The sequence below is a fragment of the Notolepis coatsorum genome, assembly GCF_963971535.1.
Source record: "Notolepis coatsorum genome assembly, chromosome: 1".
NCBI lineage: Eukaryota > Metazoa > Chordata > Actinopteri > Aulopiformes > Paralepididae > Notolepis > Notolepis coatsorum.
The window spans coordinates 277,404,933-277,428,278 of NC_140165.1; the positions used below are offsets into that span (position 1 = coordinate 277,404,933).

A 23,346-nucleotide genomic window follows, 5' to 3' on the forward strand; every position below is an offset into this window, starting at 1 on the left:
CGTGCGCCAGACGAAAGGCGCCGCCCCGCTCGGCAGATGGAGTGGGGGGGCATCATCTTGGTCTTGGCAGTGACATCATCGTGCCACATTAGGCACCTACTGAGTGGTGATGGTGGGACAGGGGGTAACAGGAGGGTAAGTAGGGGGGGTGTCTAAGTGTGTACATGAGAGGCGGGGAGAAAGTGAGGGATGCGTGTGACTGTGTGTGTGATTGTGTGTGCGTGTGCGTGTGCGTGTGTGTGTGTGTGTGTGTGTGTGTGTGTGTGTGACTGTGTGTGTGTGACTGTGTGCGTGACTGTGTGTGTGTGTGCATGCGTGTGTGCTGTCAAACAGCGACCGCTAGGCAAAAGAGCCCCACTTACTTGGTAATGCACTTTGTTGACATTTTATTAGTTTTGGCCTGATGTGTTGGTGAGAGTGTAATAATAATATGTTATTACACTCCAACCAACACATCAGACAAAAAAAACAATAAAATGTCAACAAAGTGCATTACCAAGTAAGTGGTAATTTCTCTAGACCTCTCTTGGCAGACCTGGAGGAGCATCCCCCACCAAGCGGGGCTCTTTTGCCTGGGAGTCGCCGTTTGACGGCATGACAGATTCTACCTTTAACTGGATTTGATTATATGTCATATTATAAACTGTAGCCGAGACTCATTCTTCACGGCAACATACATTAATATCGAAATATGGCAAAGGTATACGACAGTTTTAGTGCAATGCTTATCTTTTTAAGACCTTAATTATATTTCTGTGTAGACCTGTAGAGGAACCCTGTGTGTGTATGTGTGTGTGATTGCATGTGGACATGAATAAATTATTAAAGTGTGTGTGGGCACGTGCGTGAAACCACACTTTCTGTCCTATGCTGCTGTGTTCAGTGTATGAGAAAGGGTGAGTGAGTCAAGCCAATGAACAGAAACAAAACAACACAGACACACACAGTGTATGTGTGTGTGTGTGAGCCCCCCACCCCCTCCCCGAAACACGGACCCTCTCTTATCCACAATAGAGGCAGCGATCCAGGGGGAATAAATAGAGGCGTCTGCGATGGAGTGAGGACGCTCCATTTATCAAGAGAGACAAAAAAAACAAGACAAAATGATACACCACCCCTCTCTCCCCTCTCCCCCTCAAGGCTTCCTTCCTCCCCTCTCCCCCCCCCCCCAACCAAAAACACTGAGGGCATAGCAGCTGACTACCCCCGCCACGGTGGACTGAAGTCCTCCTCTCAGGTGGATGTTATGGGGGGGGGGGGGCATCTCCCTTGGGGGACGTTGGCGTGCTTGAGGGAGCATAAGGAGGAGGACCGACATCTAAAAAGGCGAGAGTGGAAAAGATTTATATCTCTCCGAAAGCATATAATGTTTTATCTTTCCCTCTCCCTCTTTGTCTTCTGAGCTGCGTGACGCTCCTCACAGGGGGCAAGAGGTCAAGTGGGCTTGCCCTCCAACGGTGGGTGGGGGTGGGGTCCAAAACGATTCGTTTTTTTGTTGTTGTTGACAGGTGTCATTGCCATGGTAGCAGTGAAAGGACATCCCATCGTTCCAACAAAGCGCTGTGGAATGAGATCAGGTAACGGCGGGGTTGGAAGCAGGGGTCAGGTTGACATGTTTGATTGTCTTTCTCTCGTCTTTTCACTCATCTTTTCACCCCTGGTTACGAAACACGAGGACGGAATGAGATGTCTTGTTACACACGTAACATTTTGAGATTGACCTCCGTGTTATGATTCGATATCCTTCAACTCATTCCCACGGTTTGCACACCTTAATTTCCTCCAGGTTCTCAGGAGTAGGAGATTAACGTTAAATCTGGAAGGAATACTCAAGCAACAAAAGTATTCCTACATAAAGTGAAGTAGCAAGAATACCAGTGTGCTTCCTTCCAAATTCAACATGATTCAATAACCTATAACATTCCGTCATCTCATTCTAGATGTTCATCTTCCAGAGGACATGCAATTCTTTAGTTCAATTATTCTGATTCAATACCTGATTTAGGGCTGGGTGATATGGCCAAAATATCACATCACAATATATTTCTTAGTTTTGACGGTATAACAGTATCCAACTTTCCATTACAAAATTTAACAATGTGATATGACATATTTGTATGTCATTATGTTGTAATACAATAAGTCATGGTGCTCTTTCATTCAAAATTGTCTATTTTCTTGAACTTTTAATTAAGATAAAAAATATATAATATTTTGTGATGTATATATTGTGGATGATGGTATAGCACAAATCCATACCTATGCCCAAATCCATGACTGTATAACTTCAAACTCTGTGTACCTCACAGCCATACACCAAGTATTAGGAAAATATTCCTTTATAGCCGTACACCAAGAATTAGGAATGTATTCCTTTACATACCGTTATCCCTCTGAGAAACAGTGTTGTTGTGTTCATTCATGGTTAAAGATAGTAGAAGTTTAGTACTTTCTGGTGATACATCACATTCACACTCAAGTGATTTGGATATAATTTACAACTGCAAATACATGCACAGTGTTCAATTCATGGTAGTTTTTTTTACTGTAAATTTAGATCACTAAATCTCAGCTGAAGCAGAACATAACTGTTGAATTACAGCAAATGATCGGAGCGTTTCCAGCTTATCAAACTAAGACCACAGTCCCTTTTCCAGTCAGGCTGTATCAACACCATTCCTTCACTGTCAACCATCCAAGTGAGCCAACTGTAAACCACGTTACACAATCCACTTCCAGGGTGTGCACAGTATGCTCCGTTTATCTCTCAGTATCAATGTTTTCCTGGCTCCACGTAGCCCAAACGTCACATTCTTGACGTCAACACTTTTGGAAGTAAGAAGAAATTCTCGAGTCAAGTAACAAACTTAGCAAAAAGTAACAAAATGAGCACATTAGCACCAGTCACTTTAACACTTGGTACCTAAAGCACCTTGTACTTAGTCTTCCTATTTCACGGTTTGTCTCGCATCATCACACCTCAGAGACAACAACATCTTCGAGAAATTCCAGTCTGGGTTCCGCTCTGCGCACAGCACAGAGACAGCCCTGGTCAGGGTCACCAACGACCTTCTGATGGCGGCGGATGCCTGAACCCCATCCATTCTGGTCCTTCTCGACCTATCGGCAGCCTTCGACACGGTGGATCATGCTATCCTCCTGGACTGTCTCCATTCCAACGTCGGACTCCGTGACCTAGCCCTTGGCTTGTTCCAGTCCCTCTTGGCTGGTCGGACTAAGTGTGTCTCTCTTGGAGGCGCAACATCCTCTAACCACCCTGTCACCTGCGGTGTCCCCCAGGGATCCGTCCTCTGCCCCCTGCTGTTCACCCTATACATGCTCCCCCTCTGCCGTATCATCAGCCGGCACGGTGTGTCGTTCCACTGTTATGCTGACGACACCCAGCTGTATATCCGGATTACACCATCATCACCACTTAGGTGACAGCTAATGGGGATCCTTTTAAACAATAAACAATCACCCCCCACACTGACCGCTTGCCTGGAGGAGACAAAGGCGTGGATGAACCACAGGTTTCTCCAGGTCAACAGCTCCAAAACAGAAGCCATTCTGATCGGTACCCCACACCAGGTCCGGTCATCCACCATCACCACCATCTCCTTTTCCGGTCAGGACATTCCCCTCTCCACCCTCGTCACCAACTTGGGCGTGAAAATGGACCCCCACGTCCCCCCACCTCACATCAAACACCTCTGCAAGACCTCTTTCTTTCACCTCAGAAACATCACTAAACTCCGTTCCTCACTCACTCTGGCAGATTCTGAGAAGCTCGTCCACGCCTTCGTCTCATCCAGGCTGGACTATTGCAATGCACTCCTCATCGGGATCCCTAGTAAAAGCATTCAAAAACTGCAAACCATCCAGAATAGCGCTGCTAGGATCCTGATGAGGGTGCGCAAATATGACCACATCACCCCCACCCTCAGATCACTTCACTGGCTCCCCGTGGAACACAGGATAGAGTACAAGGTCTCCCTCCTCACTCACCAGTGTCTACACGGTGGTGCCCCTGCCTACCTAAAGGAACTCCTCACCCCCCAGTCCTCCTCCCGCTCCCTCCGCTCCGGCATAGCCTACCTCCTCAAAGCCCCCAGGACTAAGCTGCACACCATGGGCGATCGAGCCTTCTGCTCTGCCGCACCCAGACTGTGGAATGCTCTCCCCATCCACCTGAGAGCACCACTGTCCGTTGAGGCTTTTAAAAAGGGGCCTGAAAACATTTCTCTTTAACAAGGCTTTTGCCTGAACTATTCTTTTACTTCCGTTTTTACTTATATTCATTTTCTTTATTTTTTTTTTAATCTTCTTCCATTTCATTGGTTGTTTTATTCATTTAAATTGTTTTATTCATTTAACTTTTTATCTTTATCTCCTGTAGCACTTTGATATTTTCACAAATATAAAGTGCGGTACAAATTGAATTTATTATATTGTGTTGTGTGGTTGTGAAGTTTATGTAATTAGTAACTTGAACATGTACTGTTGTGTCATGTTATGTACATTTGTAATTGTCTGCTCTGTTATTAACATCAACATGTAAAGAGACTACAGATGGAAATTAGCCTCTGGCTATAATCTGGCATATTTACATGAATGTTCATGAATATATACCGTCACTATTTTAAATAAATAAATAAACAAACAAACAAACAGACAAGAGGGAGCGCTTCCCAGACACAGCGGAAGAGTTCACGCCCGACGTTGAGCGTTCTCTCGCACCGGTTCCTCGAGTCATCACTAATAGGATTCCCATTCGAAACACGGTCCTCATCACGACACAATCAAAACAAAAAACACAGACACCACCAGACGATCCCCAGATGTCTAAATACCCATTTCCTCTCTACTCCGCTCCACTGTTTGAACAGCGTTCATAGTCAGTTAGTTAAACCATGAAACAATCTGGCACAGACATGCTCCCATTTCCTTTACAATACCAGGGCACAGAGCCTGTTTTCCCCCAAAAAAAGGAGTGTTCTTAGCTGCTGGTAAAACCGATAGGGTGGGGGAAAATATCGATACGTAGTAGTATCGCGATACTTTGCATGGCGATACTGTATCGATACAAGGACTCCAATTATTGATATTTTATTATTTACGTATTTTTTTTATATATGTTTTTTGTATAAGGAAGTTGCATTGTTCATACCTGTAATAGTACAGTAGTCCACACACGTGTGCATTCAGTTAAGTTGGAATATGACTGTAATACAAACAGTTCAGTTTATCAGGTACATGCAACACAGATTACAGTGTTGACATCTGTCTGCTTAAGAAAATCCCATTTGCTGCAATAAAAATGATTGGAGTGAGATGAACAGACTGAAAACTTTATTTTATTAGATGAAACATGTTAACAGTTTTAATTTGAAGTTGAAAAAAGGTAATAAATCTCAATATATCGCAATATATATCGCTGGTGGAATTACACGACCACCTCAACAAACAACAGATCAAGCATCCGGAAGCCGCGATGATAGTGGCTGGTGACTTCAACCAGGCGAATCTGAAGAAAGTGATGCTGTCCTTTTTTCAGCACATCGCCTGCTCCACGAGGGGGAAGAACACACTCGACCACACTCCAGAACATTTACAACAAGCGTTGCAGGGGCAAGGCTAAGAGAATCATTAAAGACTCCAGTCACCCGAACAACTGCCTCTTTGAACTGCTGCGGTCAGGCAAGCGATACCGGAGTCTCAAGGCGAGCACAGAAAGACTCAGAAGAAGCTTCTATCCCCAGGCCATCAGGCTGCTAAACGAACAATGAACACTACACAACAACAACCATCAAACGCACATAGCACACACATCCACACGCACACACTCACTTTAAACAAACACACTGTAGCACCCACTCCACACACTTTATAGCACACACCCACTTTAAACAAACACACTGTAGCACCCACTCCCCACACTTTATATTTATTGATGAAGGATTGCACTACAACTCGTACACCTTACTGTAAATTGTACCTAAATTGTACCTCATCCCATTTCTGCTTTGCACTATATAGTACTGTACATTAGTACACTGCATAGTATTGTATATTATATGGTAACTCAGTTACGTCTATTCTGCATCGAACATTGTACATATGTCTATACTGAACACTGTGACCTCATTTTCTACTTCTAAATTACATGCTATACTATGTTATTTGATACTATCTTGTCTAGCACAGTCTCTGGAGCGTAACAGTAAGAAGCATTTTGTATGAAAGTATTCTGTACTTCTGTATGACAACTATTAAAGAAACTTGAACTTGAAACATTGTTACGCCCCGTTCAGAGCCGGCTACAAAGCTGTAGCGGCTCCGCCATTGATGGGTGCTGCAAGCGCGAGCGATCACGAGTCCATTTTTTAAATCCCTGCATACAAACAAAGATCGCGTGACGCCGTCGTGTCACGTGAGACAAAAAAGTGGTCTGACGAATCAGAGGCCACGCTCCGGGATGCGCTCGCAGACACGGACTGGGACATGTTTAAAGGAAGCGCCAGTGACGTCAGCGAGTACGCTGATACCGTTGTGAGTTACATAACAACAGTAGCTGACGGTATTGTCCTCACGAAAAAGGCGCGGGTTTTCCCAAACCAGAAACCTTGGGTGGACAGCACTATTAGAGCAGCCCTGAACTCTCGCACCACGGCTTATAACCTGGGCAGAGAGTCAGGAAATATGGAAGAGTACAAGGCTTCAGTCTACACTCTGCACAAGGCTGTTAAACTTGCTAAGAGGACATATGCTGAGAAACTGGAGACACAAATGGCACAAAACGACACAAGAGGCTTGTGGCGGGGACTGAAGACAATAACTGACTACAAAGTCAGCGCCCCCTCAATGGGGAGCGACGACGCCTCTCTCGCGGACAAACTCAACTCCTTCTACGCTCGGTTCGGTGTAGACAGTGTCGCCGCTAGCCCTCTGGCTAGTGACGTCACTGGCGCACCGGCTGTTGTGGAGGGGGGGGGGCAACCGCGGGGGGGCCGGGGCGCTCTCTCGTTGTCGGAACACAGTGTGAGAAGAGCATTTATGCAGGTGAACACCAGGAAGGCTGCGGGCCCAGATGGTATAACAGGACGCATACTTAAGTCCTGTGCAAACCAGCTTGCCCCGGTGTTCACCGCCATATTTAATCAATCCCTGGCGGAGTCAGTGGTCCCTGCCTGCTTCAAGATGTCTACCATCATCCCTGTACCGAAGAAACCCTCCCCAACATGTCCAAATGACTACAGACCGGTGGCACTCACCTCTGTGGTCATGAAATGTTTCGAGAGGCTGGTCAAGGACCACATTTGTGCCTCCCTCCCCAGTGATATGGACCCTATGCAATTTGCATACAGGACAAACAGGTCCACTGACGACGCGGTCTCCCAGGTACTGCACAGCACTCTCTCCCACCTTGACCGTCAGAAGGGGGGCTATGTGAGACTGTTGTTCATTGACTACAGCTCAGCGTTCAACACCATAGTCCCCACCAGACTGGTGGACAAGCTGATCGAGCTAGGTCTGAGCTCCGCCCTGAGCGCCTGGGTACTGGACTTTCTGAGTGAAAGACCCCAGGCGGTCAGGGTGGGGGGTCAGACCTCCAACACCATCACCCTGAGCATCGGGTCCCCCCAGGGCTGTGTTCTAAGCCCCCTGCTGTACTCACTCTACACACACGACTGTGTGGCCAAGTTCAGCTCCAACTCCATAGTGAAGTTCGCAGACGACACGGTGGTGGTGGGGCTGATCTCGGACAACGACGAGAAGGCCTACCGGGAGGAGGTTGAGGTACTGGAACGCTGGTGCCAGGACAACAGCCTGCTCCTGAACATTGGTAAAACCAAGGAGCTGATCGTGGATTATAGGAGAGGACAGCAGGAGACACACACACCACTGATGATTAATGGGGCTACCGTGGACAGGGTGAGCAGCTTCAAGTACCTGGGGGTCCACATCTCAGAGGATCTGACATGGTCAACACACATAGACACAGTAGTAAAGAAAGCGAAGCAGCGCCTCTACCACCTGAGACAGTTAAGGAAGTTCAGAGTATCGGGGAAGATACTCCAGTCCTTCTACTCAGGAGCTGTAGAGAGCATCTTGACCGGAAACATCACTGCCTGGTATGGAAACAGCACGGCACAGGACAAGAAGGCCCTACAGAGAGTGGTGCACTCAGCCGAGCATACCACGGGTATTGCGCTACCTACCCTTCAGGTTCTATACAACAAAAGGTGCAAATCCAGAGCCTGCAGAATAATGAAAGACCCCCACCACCCCAATAACAGCCTGTTCCAGCTGCTGAGGTCAGGCAGACGCCTGCGAACCCCAGCTACTAGGACGGAGAGGCTTAGGCTCAGCTTCTTCCCCCAGGCCATCAGAGCCTTGAACAATGAACATTGAGTGCCACAGAAACTGAACTATCCACACACAAGCCCACACAAGCACACACACAACATGCACGCTGTGCACGCTCACACACTAGCAGCCACTTTAACACTCATGCCGCACACACGCACTCTTATGGCCAAGAGGAAAGGCCACTTTAAATTAGTATAACAGGAACAGTGTATTGCACTACTAAAGCTACCTAGCATGTCCTATATGCTCTGTAAATACTATGTACAGATACCGAGATGTCACACCATATTACCTGTTTATTGCACAATGTTGTTTTTTCATTGGATTCTATTATATGTTGTACCACTGTATTTTTATTGGATTCTATTATATGTTGTACCACTGTATTGCACATCGTCGCGGGCAAGACCACCCGCATTTCATTGTATACTTGTATGCCGTGACAATTAAAACTCTTGACTTGACTTGACTTGATATTAACACTTTGAGTGCCAGCGACGTGTATTGTCGTCTTATCATGCCCCCCGTTGAGTGCCGACGACGCGAATTGTCGCTTGATTTTTTTATTAGCGATCTGAATTCATATTTCATCAACCGAGTCTCCCGTTGGTACAACAGACCCTCTAGGAGCTCAGATGGGAAAATACCGCCCCCTATCGTCTATCCCTGTGTAACTGCAGGCCATTCGATTATACTGGTGGATCCCTGTGGGGGGAGCCAACTGGCTCCATTATGCTGGCGAGGGATCTGATGATGAGGGAAGTGATCACGTGTTGGAAAGCAGCGTGGAATATATATTTACAGCAGCCAATAATCAATCAATAAACGCGATAGATATTTGGAATGGCGATCAGGAATTGGAATAATCTTTTTGGAGAACATCTGATCTAAGGTAAGGAGTCTATGTTACCAGTTTTAGGATAATCAGAGCTGTATTCACTGAGATAACAGCGTGTCCCGTATGTATGTGTGTGTGTGTGTGTGTGTGTGTGGGTGATGTTGAGGAAATGAGAATAGATTTTTCAGCCCGCTTCTATAGCGTGCATAAGTACACATATACTATCGATAATCTAGCGTTTATTTGAAAACTATTCATAATTAGGCCGACAAATGACAATGCGTCTAGTGTATTCGAGAATATTCCAATAAATGCCGTTTATGGGGGAATCTTTCTATTTTCCGGAAATTTTCTAGAGAACGATAGCTTTTCGAAATAAAAAGGATATGAACCGATTAAAAAACAATCAGTTTCGACAATGTTGACTGCAAACAAGTCATTGATAAGCGACGGGCAGATTAGACACATAGCCATAATTTAAAACATAGATTATGCGTTTTTAACGCTAACATTGAAGTGGGTGGCGGCATTCAAGGGGGTAAAAAGGAAAACACTGCCGGCATCGAAAGTGTTAATATCGCAATATTAATATTGCAATATATTTTGAATCGCAATACTATCGTATCGTGACTTAAGTATCGTGATAATATCGTATTGTGAGGCCTCTGGTGATTCCCACCCCTAGAAACTAAGCACTCGTACTTTAACACTTTTATTTTATGGGAACTTGACTTTACTCGCCTAAAAAAAGGGAAACATCCTACATTTATCTGAGGCCTTCAGTCGGGATAAGTTCATGAACGCGATTCACTTTCAAAGTTCACGCCTGACAACTCTAAGAGGGGGTAATCAGATCAGATTACAGAAAGGCCGCCTTTGGTCGAAAAGAAAGATGAAAACAAATGCGTCGTCATCATATGATGTTCTCAAATCAATGAGTAATCGTGTTTAATAATCGTGATTGCAATATCAAAATAATCAAGATTATAACTTTTGCCATAATCGAGCAGCCCTAATACACACACACACACGCAGTCACACCCACACGCAGTCACACACCCACACACAGTCACACTCAACCACACATTCACCCCACTCACCGTGACAGGCAGTGAGGCAGGGATAGCACTAGCTTCCACCACGTCCGGCAGGCCGAGGTCAGAGACGTGGCAGAGAGTGAGCCTGTTCACATTCCTCGGCTTCTTCCGGACGACAGCGTATCCGACGCTTGTCTGTTGGAGGACTTTAATAGGTGCACAGAGTCCTCCTGTGTCGCCCATGGTCTCTGCTGCTAGGCAGCCAAAATCAGCCCACTTCCTCGCCAATGGCACCCAGATAGAGAGATAGCTGGCACCCTTTTTATCTAAATGGACCGTTTCCTGCAATTCTGAGGAGCCGCAGGAGGCCCAGTAATGGCAAAGCGCTCCGTCTGCCCTGGCCACTGAGGAGGAATGACCTCCGTTAGTTCCTCCATGCTCAGTCCAAGGACTTTGACTCAGGGGGAGGGTGGACATTTTAGGGCTTTAGAATTACATCTGCAAGTTGGCGATTCCACCTGCCCTCAAGACACCATGGTGCAGAGTTAGCTATTAAATTGTCACGCTTACGAACACACCGAGACGCCAGCCGCAGGTGGGCAGCCGTGTGTTGCATGCGCTCCGCGTCCACGGACCGAATGTTTAGCAGAAGGAGTAATGTTTAGCAAAACAATACCTTCCTTCCGCCACCCGGGCTGGGAGAGGACCTGGTGGTGACCCCCTCAAGGCTGTTAGGACAGCAATCCAATCAGCTCCACCACCAAGATAAGACGTTGTAAAAGAGGTTATTGTCAGGTTTTGGTTGCACTTACATATGTATACTGTAAGGTTCACTCAGGGCCAAAACAATGAACACTGTAGGATGTTAGTGTGAGTGTTATAAATAAGGAAAGGACATTTTTGGACATGTCTTAAACCATCTTGAGTCAGCTGAATGTCAGCTGAATGTTAGCTGAATGTCAGCTGAATGTCAGCTGAATGTTAGCTGAATGTCAGCTGAATGTTAGCTGAATGTCACTGAATGTTATTGAATGTGAGCTGAATGCTACTGTAGCTGAATGTTAGCTAAACGTTGGGAACAATACCCAAATTAAGAATTCCAATATTGTTATTTCCATAGCCTATGAAAGTGTAATAAATATGTGTGAACATGAGCTACTCTTACTCAAAGCCAGAAACCAGAGAAGTAAGACTGATCCATTAACAATGAATGGGAGACTGGGATTTAGTTTGACCCACAGAATGTGCCCCCCCCCCAGTTTTTTATTATTATAGCTTATTATTCTATAGTAGTGTTCTCAGTTCTGAAAATGTACCCGTATACTCAGAACATTCCCCTGGGTGCTCTCAAGTTTCCTCTTTACCATCTCTCCCAATTCATTGTCTATCGAGCAGCTCTAGAATTTATACTTGGTGATAGGGGTGGACGGTATGGTCTAAAATTTATATCACGGTATAATTTGAAGCATAGACGGTAACGGTATATATCACGGTATCATCGTTTTTGATTAAATTTTTTTTTTAATTTTATATAATTTTTTTTTTTTTTTTTTATATAAAATATATATATTATATAATTCGACTTGTACTTGTATTATCTGCGAGACATCGCCACCACGCAACAAGCTCCACTGTCTGTGTGTACATTAGTAGCCTCTAGCTACGGCCAGGATTCTCCGGAGCTGCAGCTGGACCTATACTCGAGTAGCCTCGAGCTACGGCCAGGATTCACCGGCGCTGCAGCTGGGCCCTAGTATTGGTATAACGTTAAATCACATTCACAAGCCCTCAGCTCGAATACGCATCGAATCAGTGTTATAAGACATTGATATCAGGAGCTATCTGTAGCTACTGCTAGCCGGATATATAACGTTAATACAACGCCTCAGTGAATTATTTAGTTCAATGGGACATTTCGTTTTGAACGGTGAACTAACTTGTGTTAACGTGAGCTAACGGCTAACGGAGCTATCATACACGTCTACTCTCTACTAGACTTGATGGAGCGTTTGTTGATGTCAGGAGCTATCGGTAGCTGGCCGACTAGATACCGTTCGGTTAGACAATGCCTCATCATGTATTAAACTAAAAGTGAATAGTTGACTGGGTCATTTTGTAACGGTAGCTAAGCTAACGTTAGCTCAGGGAGACGTCCCGTCCCACTAGACTGCTAGTAGACCCGTGTTTACATGCGTGCGGGAGGGGCTGGCACGCCCACTGCGCGAAGCCTCCTAAATAACTTTTTCCAGTTCGCACATATCTATTATCTATGACTAATTCTATCTATTTTTAGGGGCAAATGCGAGTGAAATAGTCGCGCTGTGGTTACATGACGTCATTGCTATTTTAGAGCTGCACTACCGGTTACACGGTATAGGCAAAATCCATACCGTAGAGCAAATTCATACCGTTTATACCGTATACCGTTTATACCGTCCACCCCTACTTGGTGACATCAAAAATGTGAGTTTTAGCACGTTTTTGGATTTGGGAGAGTTGTTGATGTTCACTAATATTTTTGGACTGCCTCAGACCATGAGAATAACATGAATTCTTAAACTGGGTGTAGTTCCCTTTTAAAATGTTTAAAAATGGTTTCGTAAATAAAACGTAATTTAGTTTCACGTCCTAGTTATTAGCTTGGATTCTTTCTCGTTGAAGACACAGGATCTGCCTGGAGTGAATTAATGAAGTGAAATCAACTTATTCTGAAGCCTTTTCATCTTCCTTACAACAAGGACAACAATGGAAATCCTGTAAGTCTTTAGTATTCTCTCCTCCTGCCCTAGATCTATATTAAAATCAAGTCATACATACCACAGTTCCTCAATTATTTCCATACTGTTTACATTCAATCTCAGTCCGGGACTCTGGGTCATTTGCCTGAAGCAAATCCTTCCTAAATGACGTCCTTTATGTAACATGGTCTCCCGGGTCGGGCATCTCAACCTCAGGTGGGGTCGGGTGTTTTTCTTTCTATCTACACTTTATGACTTGTATACCGGTATATGTGTACCACTGAGCAGGTACGTGGCCGTGGCTTTATGCTCACAGCTGGCGCCCGTGGCCTTGCTCTGGAATAGATTAGCACAAGCCAGGCCGATACCCGGGCGGGAGAATTCGTTCTGTACAGTACATTGAGTTTCAGCGAGAGGATTGGGTAACAGCAACTGTCTTATCAGGTTTGGCTCACAGGGCTTTGAGAGAGAGAGGGCTGGAGACAAGAGCCTGAGTGTTCGTTTCATCAACTTTCATTTACCTGGCTGGAACAGGGGGGTTTTCTTCCAGAGGCATCTGATCCCTGCCAGAGTAAAACTCCTGTCTTCTATTCACAGTATCTGGCAGGAACTAAAATTATCTGGGCTACGTGGCATTCATAGCATTCCTCCAGAGCAGGGGTTCCCAACCTTTTTTCCCCCAGGGACCCCCAAACATCTCTGATGAAATTCCTGGACCCCCCTCCTAATAAAATACCATAAAATACTTTTATTTTTTTGTCATTTTAATACTTTTTTTTGTCATTTTAATAACAAACCGCTTATACACAGGCATATGCATCATAATTAGACCCACTATGCTTCTTTGACTTGTGCCTTCAATCAACAAATCTCATCTTGCACCATATGTATTTCAAAATGTTGGCCAATATTCAAATCCTGTATTCATCCTCTCAAATCAGGCCCTAATGGTGAACGGTTTGCATTTATGTTGAATGAAGTAAGAATCCACTGCAGTAAAAAATATCCTCACCTCGAGTGGTGGTAGTAAGGTTGACTGACATGAGAATGTCCTGCTTCAGATCCTCATTTTTTCGATATACTGCACATAAACGATGAGCATAGCCTCGTCTGCGACAGTTGTAGTTTCATCAAGTTATATGGCAAATGGACCCTTTCTAAGCTTTTCTGACAGCTGCTGCTCGCAATCACTTGACATCTTATCAATTCGGTCTTTCACTACATTGTTCGAGAGTGGTACTGATTTTAGTTTATCCGCCACCTGTGGGCCGCACAGTTTCTAAACCATTTTGATGCAGGCTGGTTTGATGAGCTGCTCGCCAATATTGTGCGGTTTCTTTGCTTTTGCAATTAAAAGCAAACACTCAAAGGAGGCTTCGGTAGCCTTCTGTAAATCACTCCCACCCCTGCTCCACGCTACTCTAACATCAACAGGCTTGTTCGCCTTGAGAGACTGTTCTTTCCTCCGAAAAAAGTCCGGATCCTTCCCAACGGTTTCTGGGTGCTTAGACGCCTGATGTCTCTTCAGCTTGCTGGGCTTCAGGCTCGAGTTTGCCAACTTTTCTCCACAAATCACACTCAGGTCGTTTGTCTGGTCCCTCAGTGAAGCCCATGGTGATGTAATTTTCGCGATTGCTGTAGGTCCTAACTTTCTTTGCAGATGAGCTGCCGTCATCTCCTTTTCGTTTGTCACACATTTTCGCCTCTGGCGGCTGACTGCAGACCAGCCGAGAAAGTTAACTAGCGTGCTAGGCTAGCTACGGAAAGTGATACAGTCAACTGATTTGCGTTTTAGCGGCTACCCGGTAGCCTACTGTTAACTTTCAAAAATCATGTCTAGATGTTTATTTATTTATCTTTTATTGTAGTGGAGAGACGATTCATGCTTCTGATGATAAAAATATGCTAATTAAATATTTCTCTGAAAGAAAAAAAAAGAAAAAAATACCTCAAATCATCTGTGGTCTGGCGGACCCCCAGGGGGTCCGCGGACCCCAGGTTGGGAATCACTGCTCCAGAGGAACCCCTGAAGAAGAGTTTATTATATTAAAGTAGACATATTTTAGTCCTTTTCAACAAGTTAATATAAGTCATTGAGGTCCCCTAAACATGTCTTTTAAGTGTTTTGCTGAAAAACACACTCAGATTATGCATTCTAGCAGCCTCTATCTATAATTATCGTGATATATTTAAATAATTGATATCGGAAAAAATATCGGAAATAATATATATCGAATTTTTTTCTTGACCTGCAACAGGGCAGTTTTAAAACCAGAGACAGTGGACAGACTTGTCTTTCTTGCCTGCAACTTAAAGTACCGTAATTCCTCTAATAGTAACCCCGGCTTGTATTTGTTTCAACTGTAGCGGGTACCAGGCTTGTATTAGGAGGAGGCCTGTATAAGAGGGAGGCCTATATTTCAAATTTTCAAACGGATCATAATGAATAAATCAACATTTTGTTTGTCCACCAAAAAAGCGCCAAAAGATAGAAAAGAAACTAGCAGAGCCAGACCTATTCAACTCCCCTGGAGCCACAGCCAGCAGAGAAGCTTGTTTACTTTCGCTTTCAAACCAGCTGCAGCCTGAGAACTGGAGTGTGAGGGGATGTAACACTAACTACAAAGAATTGCTGCAAAATAAACATACATCTGTTGTTTAAAAAAAAAATATATATATATATAACTATATAACTTTCAGACTAAACAATGCAGATCAAATATGACTCTAAATCCAGCTAAAGCATAGCAATCTTACCGTTAAAAATGTTGTCAGAAACATATTTTAGGTTCAACTTTTAGGTAGAAAAGAACCTTAAATAAACCTTACACGCGAGCCGCAATCTTGTACACACATTTTATCTAGATCTCTTCACACGCATATACAAGGTCTTACTATCTACAGCGACATGCAATTCTGAATGGCTTGTTCCAAGAGGGAGGGTTCTCGTCACAGCTGAACTGCACAAAAGGCACATACTGTAATTCACATTCTCAGTGTTGGGACAACCCCTCATTCTGTAAAAACAATGCAAAGCACAGGAAAAGGCGATTTTCACAATAGGTCCCCTTTAAGACTACAAAGACCATGTACACACACGCATAGAAACTCGTACACCCATTTCATTGTATTGGCTGGTTTGGGTTTAGAGCACCTAAATCACCTATTCATGGTATTCTTCTCCTCACCGGTTTTGACATACAATACAGCGCAATGCCACAGCTCATTGGCCACAGTTGTCATCTAATGATAATCACCTGCTATTTGATTACAATCACCTGCTGTCCGCGACAACGTCCGCAGAATACTATGAATTGTCATGTTACACACAGAGCAATTAGGAAGTTCCATCATTACATATCCCTCTGAGACGTGCACAGGAGGGGCAGGTGCTCAAAGGCTGAAAAGGGCACTGAGCCTGTGCGTGTGCTAAGCGAGCGCCTGAAGCGTGTGAGCCCGATTATTGGGGGTCCTTTTTGGGCGGTTTTGGTGATCAAATATTGAATATTGAACTATAACAATCAGTGCAGGAGCTCACTTATCCTTGAAAGACACTTTTATCACCAACTTAAAAGGCCCATACATCTCCATAAATGTTCAGGCGGGAGGAATAAGTGCTTACCCTACAGACCCCAAGAAGTGCTGTATATTCTGTATTGTTTAATATAATGCATTTTTTATTCCAATCCCGATTTGTATTTGAGATTCCCAAATCCCATCGGATTTGACTTCTTCGTGTCCCTCAGTGAGTGTAATACCAGCATTCAACTGTATGCACCACAGCGCCACACAGGTGTTGGAAGCCGGTATTGCACTGGGAAGTGATGAGTGCTTCAAATAGTTTTGACTTCATGAGTTGACTGTATTGTTTATTATTGGTTATTATTAGCATAATTGTACAAACCGAACATATTTGTACATACAGTATTTAGTTTTTGGTGTAAAGTGGATCTGCAAGCAAAAGAATATATATTAAAAAAAAAATATATATATATATATATATTATAATTGTTATATTATAGAATTATGTTTATATTATTATTTATGTATTATTATTACTTTTTTTTATCCTGGTTGTTTATTTACAAGTAACTGCAAGAAGTCAGAGAGCTGTCGGAATGCATACCAAGCGCTGTCAAATTAAATTACAATTCTGTGGGAGGAGGAATACAATTGGAGGATGAGAGAAAGACATGGTGATTGTAGGAGCAGGAGGTATTTAAGAGGTCAGCTGAATACTCAACCCTCTCAGACCCCAGCAAAGACTCACAATTCTTTGGTCACACTGGGACGAGGGGACGTGTTACAGGTACATACGGGACTCACCGTGGTGAGCTGCTCACGGAGGCGCTGCGTGTGCTCGCCATGCTCCAGATGGGCGCGGCTCTTGTCCCTCTCCGCCTCAGCCAGGGCCTGGTTGAGACACTCCACCTGGGCGCTCAGCTCCCGCGCGTCCCTCTCCAGTTCACCCACCTGGCTCTCCCACTGAGCCTGGGAGCCCTCCAGCTTCAGCCGCAGCTCATGCCTCCCCTGCTCCAGCTCCTGGATGGGTGTCAGGAAAATTGGGGATTACTACTCTTTCCACTCAGTGGATGGTACTGAGCACCGATTAAATGACTTAAAAGGACCCGTCCAGTATTTTGTGGGGAAATACACTTATCTGGCTGCAATTGTAGCTTACCACCACCGGTATGACTGTGTATGAACGAATAATGGACTCTGTGAAGCGCTCTGGGTCAGTGAAGAGCGCTATATAAATCCAAGTCATTATTATTATTATTATTATTATTATTATTATTATTATTATTATTAGCCATATTCCCCAGAGTCAGACGAGAAGATTGATATTGGTTTCATCTTGTGTGTCCAGTAGCCCCAGAGAGAGGTCCAGGTGCATTCTAGTCTGGCTTAGCACAAGGACTGGAAGCAGTAGGGAGCAGCTAGCCTAGCTCCGTCAAACGTGAGGAAACAAAATGTCCAAACACTCCTAAACTGATGCGCAGTAGAGATGAAATCGGTATCAATCTTCACATCTAACTCTGGAGAAGATAGCAAATAAATGTACTTCCCAAAAGTGTTCCTTTCACATTAGATTTAGATTAAGATTAAATGGTTCAATTATTGTGATTATGATCCATTAGTGATGCACTGATACCACTTATTCACTGCAGATACTTATTCCGTACCAGCCCGATACAAAATGTATAACATTTAATAAAAAACAATACAGTATCCTTAAAAGTTATACTATACTACAACTTCTGACACCTTTTGATTATTATTTTTTATTTTGTTGGGAAATTACAAACCCATCATAAAAACAAATTATCATGACAGATTTATTTTTCCTGTGTACATCACCTAAAACTTAAAGCATTAATTACCACTTATTTCCAAGGTGGTCCTCGGTGGAAGAGGTCCGCGTACATTTTGAGTGTGTCTGTCAGGAAATCAACATAGTATATAACAGTAACTTTAAGCAATATACCCAGCTTTGGGGTTGATAGTTACCAGTGACACAGCTACCGATATAATCTATCTTTGTCCATTAACTTAACTAAAAAGAGAACCAACCGCTTTCTGTGGGGGGAAAAAAGCTGTAAAATCAATTGATTTGCTTGGTATTGGGTTTTAGCACTGGAGTTATTTTTCCAGATAGATACCGATTTCCTCCATGTGTGTTCAATAGAAAGCTATCTGGCTGCAAGCTAGCCTAGCTTAGCACAAATTAATGGAAGTGGATAGACCAGCTAGCCTAGCTGTTGGCCAAAAAGCCAGTTTTAAGCTAGTTTAAAGCTAGGCTAGTGGCCCATATCAGCTTCCATTAATTTGGGCTAAGCTAGTCTAGCTTGCAGTCGGATAGCTTTCTACTGAACGCACAGAGAGGAAATCGGTATCCATCTTCTTGTCTGGAGAAGATGATAAGAGCATTATCCTATAATGTTGGCGTGTCATCTGCTGATTGTTTCCAACCATTGAGATTTTGATGAGCGATGCACCGATACTGATATCATAATGTCAGAGCAATAATCCAGGCTAAAATGGGCTATATTATTGGTATTAGAAAAAGTACACCAGTGCTAAAACCCAATACCAAGAGCTACGTGTAACGCATCACTTTATTTCCATGCAGAAACATGTTGGATTTCCCATAATGTTGGCGTGTTCCTTTAATGGGTGAAAGTGAATCTCAATAGTCATTCTTCAACAGTAAGGCCTGGCGGGGTCTGGTCTGCCATGGACCAGGCTTGACTCAATCTATTCATTACCGGATGTGGGACCAAAACACTACTTGTTTACACAGCATATAAAACTAAACCCCAATCTGATAACAAGGTTGTAAAGGTGTATTTTCAAAACAAAAGTCAAAAAGACAGTAATGTAAGTGCATGGGAGACTCTTGACCCGGGCGACCCGAGAGTTCTCTCCTACACAACGGTTACGCACAACGATAGTCAGGTGTACAATGGCTTCCTGTTTTAAAGCAACGAGACCGAACCACACTCAGAAATGTGATCTTGGGAGAGGAGACCATGTGAACGGCAGACAATGGGGAGGTCTCATCTCACTGGGTGATAATGGGGTGTCTGATGGGTTGTTCTTAGCACCTCTTTGGTTCATCTTCTTCCGTCGCAGACAAATGAGAGCCAACCGGTATATCACTTAGTTAAAGGAGGAACTACACCCAATTGGTCTAAGACAGTTCAAAAGGTATTAGTGAACAAGAGCAACTCTCTCCCAAATCCAAAAACTAAGAGTGCTAAAACTCAAAACTTGTGAATGTGATGTCATCAGGAATTAAAGTGGGAAGCTGACTCTGTAGATTGGGAGAGATGGTATAGATGACACAGAGCACCCAGTGGAATGGTCTGTGTATTATGACCATACATTTTACACTACTATAGAATGAAGCTCATTTGGAAATCAAGACTCAAAACAAACATTCTATGGATCCACAAAATCAGTCTCCCATTCACCGTCAATTGACCATATTCACACGGCAGAAATTAATCCCACACTGAGTGTTACATAACCACAAAATGGCTGCCGTGTGAATATGGTATATGGAGCAGCTACCTGATGACATCAGTCTTAATTTGATTATTTTTCTTTATTCTTAAATATTCTTAATTTGGTGGCGTTACCCTTTAACAAACAAAGACTTTTACACCGATTCAACATGATGAGTGTCATCAAAGTTGTCCGATCGTCGACTGTAAACAGTTTTGATCAAAACCACCGTCACATCATAAACATGCGGTCCCTGTGAAAAGTACTTTGGTGCATTATGGGAGCAGTACACAGTAGGGATGGGTACCGAATTCGGTACTTTTGAGGTACCGAACCGAAACACGTCGGTACTACCGAGTATCGAATCAAGTGAGAAACCGAAACTTTTTTTTTTTTTTTTTGTGTCAACGTTCACACGCACAATATATGCTTACCTAGGATTTGACTTGATTCAACAACAAAGCAGTCGGAGCAATGACAAGCCGAAAACTGTCAAAATTGTAGTTATTTGAAGTTTGGATTTTTTTTTTACGACTGAGGTAGGTAAATTAAATTTCTTGAGACTAAAGTACAGAAAAAAGGTACCGAAAAAAGGTACCGGTATCGGTTCAAATGTGAAAGGTACCCATCCCTAGTACACAGTCTGGTTTGATACACTTGTAAACCCTGTAAGATTATGGATTTGATTGAAGGACTGTGAAATTTGAAGACTTGTCTACGGGGCATCAAGTCCTCCCAGGAGGAAAACGATGGGCCGCAATGCCGTCGATGACATAACCACGGGGGGTACGATAAGCGTGGCCAGTGGGGCCTAGGCGAATCCGTCACTACAGCAAAAGACATAAATCTACAAAACATAAATCTTGGCTTTTAAGAACAACTTTATTTCACCCTCCACATCTTAAATCGCTCCGCAGTGGTCGGGCTTCGCTCCTCTTGGCGGCGGCAGGTGTGTAGATCACACCCCCGTAAATGTGTCTCCCTTTACGTCCAGATGTGAACTCATCGGTGAGCGTTTGGGATGACATTTATTGGATTTTGGAGAACTTCCTCCAAGTGATTTCATGAGGGGGGGGGGTCTTAAACGAGTGTTGTGTACAAAAGTGTGTACGTCTGGGTGTGTAACACGTATATCTTTGTGACTGAGGCGACAATAACATCATTATTGCAACAGTAACTGCATTTCTCCATATTTCCCACTAAATCAATAGCTGGCCAACACTGGGTGTTCTATGGAGACTGGACCTAGAGTACTATCCAATCTTTTCACGTTCCCGTGGAGATGCAGCTATCAGTTGAGTGCAATATCATATTAGAAAAGTATTTTAACCCGAAATGAGGTTTGCTTTTATGTGATATTACCCTCGAACCCACGTGACAAATGTGGAGGGGGGAGGGGGGCTAAGGTGTTTTGTGGCCCCTAGCTGTGGTTCCAAAGATGGGGGGTGGGGGCCGTAATTGACACAACACAAGGATTCACTGTCTCAGATGACATCACTGGTGGTGATATTCAAATATATAACTGTCAAACTAAATTAAAGTGTGCAAAATAAAATCTGCATTGTTGTTTGGGTGAAGTGCCCCTTTAATACAGTTAAAATGCACTAATACAGCAGTCACTAGAAGTTAACACAATACAATGTACGACGAGTTTGACCACAGGCTTCACTCTCTCCTCTGTTATCACCAACCTAGATGTGTTGTGCTGCACTTGAACCATTCTTTATCCAACAACATAAAATCATCTAAAAATGGGCGTCTCAGGGATGACATGCAGTTAAATCTGAGTCTGTGAGGTAATGGATATCTGGGGGCCCTTAACATGAAATACACTGGAGAACCCCTGGGCCTATAGTAGGACAGTTTCAGAGACTTTAGAATGAGAGCATTGGGTGGGATCCCTTATGTTGGAGTTCAGTTTACATCCTTAGTGACTTTTCTTTGAAGAAAACCTCACTCTCGTGTTACCTGTGGGTTGTTTTCTTCCGTTTTAGTGTAACAGGTAAGTCATGATTAATGACACCATTGTTGGCGATTGCTCTCAAGAAGAATACATTATTTATGGTACGTCTAAAGGCACGTGCCTCCAACCGTATGTCTTCATTTTAGCGCACACCCTACACAACATGTGTAAGCCACACAAATTAAGAGTTACCGAAATGATTCTATGTGCAATTCAAGTTGTAAAATAAGCGACTATCTCATTAACACATAGCATAGGCTACTGGGGCAGAATACAACCTACTTGCAAGTGCAACCAGTTTACATGGCAGATACTAGCAAGCAAACACGTTTTAATGATCTGCCCCATGCTTCTATTTCTGAGCCCATAATGCAAATGTTTGGAAAGAACGCCTTTAGAGTAGACACATAACCCATTATTCCCCACAGCGCATTTGATGGGATAACCACAGACAAAAAAACTTACTGTACGAATCCACTTACCTCCAGCTTGTCCGCGTACTGCTCGTGAAGTTTGTCGCTCTGTTCTTTCAACTCACGGTTCTCCAAGAGCAACGCGTTCCCCAGCTGGGCTGCCAAAACAACCTCTTCCTCCTTTTGTTTCAAAGCAGCTAAAAGTTCAGCGGGGTCTTGGTAATCTGTTACTTCCTCCGCTCCATAATCGAAGTAGAAATCGTCCTCTTCCAGTTCCATTTTCTTCTTCGACTTGAAACCCCACTCATCAAGTCGATCCATGATCACACAATTTTTTTTTAGATTAAATACTATATTTTTTATTTAAAATTTTAAACTTGAATCAAACGCTTACAATTGTGCCATAGCAGCCCATTTATTAAATTTGGTCGATGCGCTATCTCTCCATTATGATGCATTAGACACCTGCTCCCACAGCCTGCTGAATGAACCTGTCACAGGGTTCCAGCCGCACCTCTCCTCCCCAGCAGCACAGAGCGAAACTGGGCGGGTTTCGTCACTCACTTGCAGGTGACTGACGGCCGCCCCGGGGTAATGAACCTGTGCGTCCCTGTGCGTCGCTGTGCAACAGTTGCCTACCCAACGTAGGCTTGGGTGTGAGAGCTTGACAAAGCAATTGACACACAGATTAGACAAGGCACAAAGATAAACGCTGGTCTACAATGGGGGACTTTATTGAGCTTATAAATGATCCTATTTTAAGAGACAATAGGGGCTGCAGTTTTCTTGATACGTCGTTTCTTTAAAGCTGATTTAGCCAGTGTGTGTTGTCCTTCAGTATAATTAGATTTTCTGTCATATCCACCCCTAGGACTAGAAGGCTCCAATCAGGATTATTCTGACCATACATTAGTCGGATATTGACATACATTATTAAAGAGTTTGAGTTATAGATGGAAAATAAGCTTATATC

At 43.8% G+C, this 23,346-nt stretch overlaps 1 protein-coding gene across 2 annotated transcripts in view; it reads right to left on the bottom strand.

Moving 5' to 3' along the window:
• Nucleotides 1-22,830, bottom strand: part of LOC311243740 (BICD family-like cargo adapter 1) — a 95,112-nt gene extending 72,282 nt beyond the window's left edge. Inside the window, exons 1-2 of one of the 2 annotated variants that reach the window (XM_084333080.1) lie at nucleotides 22,443-22,830; nucleotides 17,313-17,528 (exon numbers count right to left, since the gene is read on the bottom strand). In XM_084333080.1, coding sequence (XP_084189206.1) covers nucleotides 17,313-17,528; nucleotides 22,443-22,694 — 468 coding nt within the window. In that variant the 5' untranslated portion in view covers nucleotides 22,695-22,830. Of the gene's footprint in view, nucleotides 1-10,311; nucleotides 10,567-17,312; nucleotides 17,529-22,442 lie in introns of those variants that run through there. The other variant, XM_084333081.1, reaches the window with a different exon arrangement.
• Between the last annotated feature and the right edge of the window lie 516 nt (nucleotides 22,831-23,346).